This window comes from Odontomachus brunneus, unplaced genomic scaffold (genome assembly GCF_010583005.1).
Source record: "Odontomachus brunneus isolate Ranch 3 - 2012 unplaced genomic scaffold, Obru_v1 Obru_scaffold_111, whole genome shotgun sequence".
NCBI lineage: Eukaryota > Metazoa > Arthropoda > Insecta > Hymenoptera > Formicidae > Odontomachus > Odontomachus brunneus.
Genome location: NW_022639561.1, coordinates 211,029 through 219,230, shown reverse-complemented (window position 1 = coordinate 219,230; position 8,202 = coordinate 211,029). Strand labels below are relative to the sequence as shown.

The 8,202-nt window shown below is 41.6% G+C and overlaps 1 protein-coding gene across 1 annotated transcript; it reads left to right on the top strand.

The window, feature by feature from the left end:
• Nucleotides 1-324: 324 nt before the first annotated feature.
• LOC116849325 lies at nt 325-7,928 on the top strand. The gene is made up of 4 exons (XM_032826367.1): nt 325-533; nt 7,276-7,348; nt 7,431-7,584; nt 7,681-7,928. The coding sequence occupies exons 1-4, from the start codon at nt 325-327 to the stop codon at nt 7,926-7,928; spliced, it is 684 nt and encodes a 227-aa protein (XP_032682258.1).
• The last annotated feature ends 274 nt before the right edge of the window (nt 7,929-8,202 follow it).

Below are 8,202 nucleotides of genomic sequence, written 5' to 3'. Positions count from 1 at the left end.
GGGCCTCAACGATGGGTAGGTCAGCCAGTTGCGCACACCGAGGAGACGAAAGGCACTCACCAGGAACCTCGCCAGAACGTGACCCCTCTAAGAAGGAGAATGAGCAGAAGAACAAGTCGATTATGTCCTCTCTTTGCCAGAAAAGATTTTCTACTGGGTCAACAAGAGGACATACGGTACGGCGTCCCAGTCCGCTTGTGCGGTCGGCTGTTCTTCGATGCTCGGCTCAGAGCCAGGGGACTTAGTCCCGGACGCTGGAAAATAGCGCATTAGTGGCGAGAGAGTTCGGCGTGAGCGACCTAACCTCCTGAGGTGGGATCGTCGATGGGAGGTTATGATCACCGACTTGGTGAGACAGGAGCCGGCGGACCTCCACTAACACGTCGCGAAGACGTTCCCGAGAGCCTGACCGCCGAAGAGAGCGATCACTCGACGAACATCGCCGAGCGGAGATTCAAGAACGGCGCGATTCTCCTCGCGATCGTGACTGGGTACGCGAACGCTTGTCTCGACTTCAATGCGATCGTGACCGGGTACGCGAACACTCGTCTTGACTGCGATGCGAGCGTGACACGCGTTCGCCTCGCGATCGCCGCGAGAACGACTTTTTCGTGTATTTTGGCATAACCTAGAACACTGAGAAAACAAAACAAAACAAACCTATTGATCGAACCTATTGATCGAACGAACAAACAGAACACAATGAGGACGCAGCGTGCGCAGGAGGCGCGTGAGGGCGCGCGAGGGCGCAGGCTGGGCGCCGTCGGTTTGTTTTTGGCGGCGATTTGAAATCTATTGTCGGGACGCGTGCAGGAGCACGACTACATAGTTTTCCATCCGGACGAGACATACTTGGGCATAATCCCAAATAGCCAAAATAGTGCGAATATATTTTGAGTAAAGCCTACTACCAACTTTTGATTTGGGCAAATAGACAACAAATTTAATGCAGAATCCTGTGTGACGTGACGATTAGTAAATATCGTCCGTCGTAGACTATAGTAAGGAAGCATTATGAGCTTCCCGGCTGTAGGCGGATGTCGCGGCCTAGCCGTGAGGCGTTTAGGACGCGAGCCTACGCAGCCCTCGAATCATTTTTTTGTGTATAAATACGGTCATCGAGGTTGAGTCCGGAAGAAGAAAGCCACCAGCAAGGAGGACTGCTGCCGCCGTGGGAGAGAAAGAGCCTGCGAGAGGAACGGCCGTAGGACCTGCTACTCCAGGTGAACCGCTTCCGTCAATAATACGACTCAGTAGGGACCCACAGGGTGGAAACTTAACACAGACCTGTTTCAGCAACATCCGGAACGTCGAGGCGAAGCTGCCGAAGGGGAGCGATCACAGGCTGTCGCTAGGAAGCCGCGAAGACGGAGTGGATCGACACCGCTGACGAGCGGAGGATAGCTGCCGCCGGAGGAAACCGGCGAGCACATCCTCCGCGACCCGGAGCGTCCTCCGATCCGAGCGAGGACGCCGCGAGGCTCGTGGATCGACGCAAAACAACGGCTGCCGCAAAGGAGCTTAAGCCAAGGTCAGACGGACGAGGAAGCTCCAAAGCCTGGCGTACCGAAAACAGCTGTGCAGAGTCAGAGATCGAGAAACGGGGGAAAGATCCCGCCAATGAGCGCCCAAGAGCTGTCGGAAGCGGGTTTAAACACCTAAAATAAAACGGGACGACAACGACCGTGTGAAAGCTTTTGTCGCCAATCTCGCCGATAATACGGAATCTAGTGTGTGAAGGACGCGCCATCCGTAGAACCGAGAACCGGAAGACGAGGCACCGACGACTCGACCTTCGACCCGTAAGACCGCTGCGAGATCCAGGGTCATATTTGTGTGAGTTCAGAGGGACTGCCGAGGCCAGCTACCGGCTGCCCCCGCTCCGCTCAAGCTTTGGTGAGTCCGTTCCAAAAGGAACGAAGACATTATTTTGGTGATTTTCGCGGCGCGGAGCGGGCGAGGCGTCGACGAGCGGGGACCCGGCCGTCCTCCTGGACGAGGGCAAGGGCTCGCGTCCCTCCCGCGCGTTAGGGGAACAAGCTCACGGGATCATTTCAACGTACATCAAATCGCCGAACATCCGCCGGTTGTACCGTCGACGCGGACACACCGCCGAACGCTTACGCGGCCGTCGTGACCTCCGCCGGTCACGACGCTAGCGCGTGCTGCCGAATATCTCTGTCGCAATTGCGGAAAAGACTCAGTTTGTTATCACATCAACTTTGCTGCCGGCTAATACCAGTGTAACGGTAATGAGCAATAAACGTTGTCTCAAGGTATTGCGGATCATTTAATTATCTTAGTCGCCGCTCTATCCTTTCACCTCCGACCTCGCGCGAACCAGCCCCTCTACCGCCAAGAGGGCTGAGCTGCCGGACGTGCGGGTCAGCCGTTCGGCGGACGACGAGTGCCACTCTTCGGCGAGACCAACCTTTTTGGTGGTTAGGGAACGAGTCTTTTAGTGGGTACGGACCGCCGTACCTGGCGCCCATTTAGAGTTTTCTTTTCGTGTTGAGCTGTCGGGTCTCGCGAAGTCAGCCGAGCTGGGAGAGCTGACCAAAAGAGTAATAATTTTGTCGCTGCACCCGATTCGTGTGCCGACTGCGCGAGTCGCGAGTGTAGCGTTACACCTGTTATATCAAATCCTGCTGCCAAACTGTTGCTAGATATGCGACAGAACCTACTGTCAAATAATTACTGCAGATTTGCAACAAAAATCGCACAGAGCCTATAGCGATCTGATAATAGATTGGCAACAGAAACTAAATTGATCCTACTGTGCTGTAGGTTTTGTATGGTTTTTTTTACAAGTTTTCTTGTAATTAGCCAATAGCAAGCTCTGTCGCCAAAATTGTAGCTGAATTCGATCACAGATAGCTACGGTTTTGATATGAGCTTTTTATCCAATTTGCACGCAGCCTGCAGTCAATTTGTTTACTGGAATCATGCACCAACTTTTTTATACTTTTTAATAACTAAAAATCTATATGGTTATTTGTAAAGTAGTAAAGGATTTTTTAATATCTCGATAATAATTACGAATATTGCAAGACAATATGAGACTTTTACGTTTGCCTCTATCTCTCTATGAGCACCGTTTTGATTGTTTTAATAGCTAATAAACCTGCTGTTTTTTCGTAAAAGTTAGACGTTTATTACGGAATAGCAGTACGTTTACTAACAATATCAAGGTATTTCTTAGCCAATTTCCGCCGTGCGACAAACTTGCCGTGTTATTTTCTAAATATACTTTTAATGAATTCCAAGTACGAACACGTGAAAAAGCAACCTACAATTGTCCATGATTAAATACATCTTTCCGAAGATCTATTGCAATTTTGTCAAAAGTGTGTCCTTGTGATTTATTTATAGTCATAGCAAATGCTAATTTTACAGGAAATTGCCTTCTTTTAAAAGTAAATGGATAAACATTTTCACAATATAAAGTAATACGATTTAGAAATACAATTTCTCCAATTTTATTACCTGTCAAAATTTCGCATTTTAATATATTATTACCTAATTCTAAAATCAATAATCTAGTACCATTGCATAAACCTTCATTAATGTTAAGATTTCTGATAAGCATGACAACAGTATATTTCCTCAAACGTAATTTATGCGATGTAGAAAACTTGGATTTAAAGTATTAAAATATTCTGTAGTAACTACTTCATGTATACCTTCATTATTATCAGTAGTTTCAACAGTATCTACACTTGTATAAAGTCTTTCTATTGATTTATCTAATAAATTTACTACTCTTTCATTAATTTCATCAACATCAATATTTCTTGCAGATAATATAGCATAATTAGCGAGGGCTTTATATTTTTTCTGTTTTATAACATCTTCAGAGATATTTTTTATCATGTTAGAATTAATGTCCGCTACATATTTTTCCGGAATTCGTACATAATCTGATTGATTATTTAAAGAACCATTACCTAGATCTAGTAAAAATTGTGCAAATTCTTTTTCTTGTGGTAAAACTCTTATATTTTCAGTTAACGAAAATACTTTAAATTGTTCCCATAAAAAACTAAATTTTATGGATAAATTTATAACTTCAGTACGCGTACTTCTCTCTTTTACAGGCAATAATTGTCTAAAATCACCATCAAGAAGAACTATTTTACCACCGAAATATAAATCGTTTTGCATTATATCACGTAACGTCCGATCTATTATTTCCAATACATAACATGAAGCCAAAGAAGCTTCGTCTAAAATAAACACATCTATAGTTTTTAAATTTTCGGCCTCTTTAGATTGTACTTTAATGTTTGATGTGGAGTCAGCATAAAGTGGTACAGGTAATTCAAACACTTTATGTACCGTTTTTCCATTTGGCAGTAGTGTTACAGCAATACCAGTAAATGCCATATTACTTACTACTTTATGTTTGCTTTTGAGTAGATAATACAAAGTTGTATAAATAAAAGTTTTTCCAGAACCATCTGGGCCATCAATATAGAAACAATTACCACAATTATTTTTACTTTCTATTACTTCTAAAATAATATCAATAATTTCTTTTTGTTTTATGTTCAATTGTTCGTATTGTCGTGTACCTATTAATATATTTTTTCCATACGTTCTTTATGATTTATTTCATATTCTTCTACTACTTGATCCATCTCAGGAAACTTAGAAATACTCCAACCTTCAATGTGCAACATGTAAGCTATATAACCATAAGCTTTCTTTATACCCGTTGCAACTCCATATCGTTTTATGTAATCTTCCGATATATCTGTTTTAAATTCATCCCAAAGCTTCTTAGGATGCACTGGTTGGCAATGAATTAAAATTCGAGCAAATAATCTACGAAGTCGTTTTGACATCATCCAAAGTTTTACTTCATTCATTGCACGATTCCATTTTTCATCATCTTCTATAAGTCTTAATGTTAAACATGTAGCGGTAAAACTCGGATATATTTCATTATTAATTGTCTTTAATTCTTGAAAACTTGTGGCTCCTTTAACATTTAATAAAAGTACACGAAGATGATATAATTCAGGTTGTAATGGACTAACAGAATACATACGTCCGATACAATTGAAGTACTTTTTACGTTTTTCCCAACGATAAACAGTTTTACCATTAATTGTAATCTTTTTAAATAATGACATGGAATATCAGTATATAAATAATGCTTGGCCTCATCATCTCGAGTATTTAACTCATAATAATCTATTAACATAGTTACTCGTACTAAGGTAGACTCTATTGAATTGTTATTATAATTATCATCAATAATTATACTATGCTCATTTGGTAAATAAATTGGTAAACGTATAATGGCATGACTTTTACTTATAAAGCTTTACCCAAAATACGCTAACATGCTTCTACAGATCCAACATAACGAGCTTCTATAAAATCTTGAATTTCATCATGCACTATTTCTTTATTATTTATATCATTTCCTATAATTACGGATGCAGCATCATAACTCTTATAAATATATTTATATAAATACTTTACAAATCGTATACTTGACACTATCTCAACATTAATATGACTATTAAATAAAAGTAACAACATTAGACTAAATGGAACAACATATCTATTGTCAACAACATATCTTCCACATCTCTCATACAATGTACTATCATTCTTACGACGATATTATGGATAACCATCTTCATCTATAGATGTTTCTGAATTAAATGTGTAACGATGCATGTCGTTACGCTACGAAAACGAATAAACGCATGTAACCGCGATTCGTTGCGAGTTTGAATCGCTTGTCGGATTGGGTTCGTGATAGGCGGAATAATTGAGAAAACAGTGTTTTAAGAAAATAATAATGAATAATATATTTAAAATATTAAGCTGATGATAATGATAATATATATATCGAACAATACGTGTCGACGCCTTTGGTTTTGGTTGTTTGTATCGCCTGACAGAGGTTTGTTTAGACGCCGGTTTGTGTGAGGTGACGCGCGGTGCGCGGGACGCGGACGACGTCAGTGTCGCGTCTTCGCGAGTCTATTCTGTTGACGTTTCTTTCGGCGTCGTGTCTCTTAAGTGCGGTGGACACTTTTCCCAGCGATGTTAGCGGCGTTTCGGAATCATATAATGTTCGCGGTCGTTGAAATTGCAGCGTAGCTGCACGCGGGATATGGCCTTAGTGGCGCTCCCCTTCGTTCTCCTATCGCGGAGATTGGAATCGGCTCGGTGTACGCGGTGCGGCCTTCGGTCCTCGTACACGGGACCTTAGCTCTCGGAGTTTCCTTTATGATTCAACGAGCTCGGCTCGTTCGGACGCAATTTCGGATGCGGCCAGCGGTACTGTGAAACTTATCTGTGTCGGCCTCACGAATCCGTGAGCCGACGGCGGAATGATTACAGTCGCCACGCGACGAACAGTAATCTGCCCTGAGCGGAGTAGAGTCGAATGTCGATGACACGTATCCGTGCAACGACGGCGGAGTGATTACAGTCGCCAATCGACGAACAATAATCTGCGGTAAATATTGATAAAAACGGACCACCTTCCGAGGACAATGATTTTCACATATGTTGTCAAGGTCATCATTTTGAGTAACATCCAAAAGGTTTTAGGCGTCGCTCGTTGTTTATTAAAAAGTTATTAAGAAAAAAAGTTGCATAAAATTAATATAATTTTTGGACACCGTGTATACAAAAACATCGAATTTCTAAACTAAGAAGATGCTTGCTACACACACACGCACACGTGTGTGTGTGTTTGTGTGTATTCAATTTTGTATATTGCGTAGTGTGTACACACGTTGATGCCGTTGATATGTATCAAACTAAAGTGTTTATAAACAGAAATATCACGCATCGGACATATGAATACATTACATAGATATTTGTGGAATATATAAAGCAATGCTAAACGTTAAATTCGGTATCCTCTATTAGTCGGTTCGCAGTCACGAATAATATCAGTTGTAGAACGTGCTAGAATATTCGCGAAATGTTACTGCATGAATTTCTATATCTTACGCACAACGAACAGGAGCTCTTAGAATACTTGCGTAATAAAGCGGTTATTCAACGAGACACAACATGTCCGCGGTGCAACAACATCATAAATACCACGAGTGATTCAGATTCCTTAATACTCCACTGTACCAATAAATATTACAAGCAAGTACGCGGACGGAAAAGGCAGCGAAAAGTGTGTAATTTTAAAATAAGTATTTTACATAATACTTGGTTCGCTAAGGGACATCTCGGTTTGGCAAAAACGTGCCGATTTATTGCTTATTTTTTACACATACGTCTTCCAAGACAATTCTTCCTTATGGAAGAATTGCAGATTTGCGACAGGACTGTAGTTGATTGGACAAACTTTTGTCGCGAGGTAAATATTGACGTCACATTGAATAATATGCGCTGGTAATTGTTTATATTAAAGGAGCTTTCGGTTTTTTTTGTACTGACAGCTGTTACAACAATGGATTACGAATGGACAAAAACAGATAGGTGGTCCTGGAGTTACTGTAGAAATTGACGAAGCAAAAATCGGGAAAAGGAAATACAACAAAGGTCGTATAGTTAAAGGCCAGTGGGTTTTCGGTGGGATAGATCGAGAGAGCGGTAAAATGTTTATCATTCCTGTGCCCGATCGATCAGCAACAACTCTTATACCTATAATAAATCAATATATAGCGCCGGGTTCTACAATTTATTCAGACAGTTGGAAGGCATACAGTGGACTACAAAATGCAAACTACTCTCATTATACAGTAAACCACAAACAGAACTTCATTGATCCTGCTACAGGCGCTCATACGCAAAATATAGAGAGGTTATGGCGTGATATGCGAGCAGCAATACCACGATATGGAACACGCACTTATCATTACAACGGATACCTCGCGGAATTTATTTTCAAAAAGCAATCAAATTTTGGTGACCGCATTGACTCTTTTTTGAAATAATGAGTAAAATATATCCAATAAAATAATATATATCGACGTATATACAGTATGTTTGATAAGAGCGTGTACGGCAAAACTTTTTCCTCGAAACCGTTAGAGGGGGGATATGAACGCGAGCCAATAGCGGAGCTCTTCTCCCAAGATGCTTTGTCTATAAAGCCTTAGTTATCGTTTGACTTTCGTCACAAAAGGGCGTATTTCAACATGAGTGCCGCGTACGCATCACGTTACGAAGCTGTGTTTCTATGTTCGCATCCGAAAGAACCAAAAATGT

Excerpts from the sequence above, each read along its gene's own strand:
- LOC116849325 (XM_032826367.1), top strand. The coding sequence starts at position 325 with ATGGGAGGTTATGATCACCGACTTGGTGAGACAGGAGCCGGCGGACCT. Across the intron at positions 534-7,275 it reads TTCAATGCGATCGTGACCGG|ACAATTCTTCCTTATGGAAG; the intron begins GTACGCGAACAC and ends ACGTCTTCCAAG. Across the intron at positions 7,349-7,430 it reads GGACAAACTTTTGTCGCGAG|CTGTTACAACAATGGATTAC; the intron begins GTAAATATTGAC and ends TTGTACTGACAG.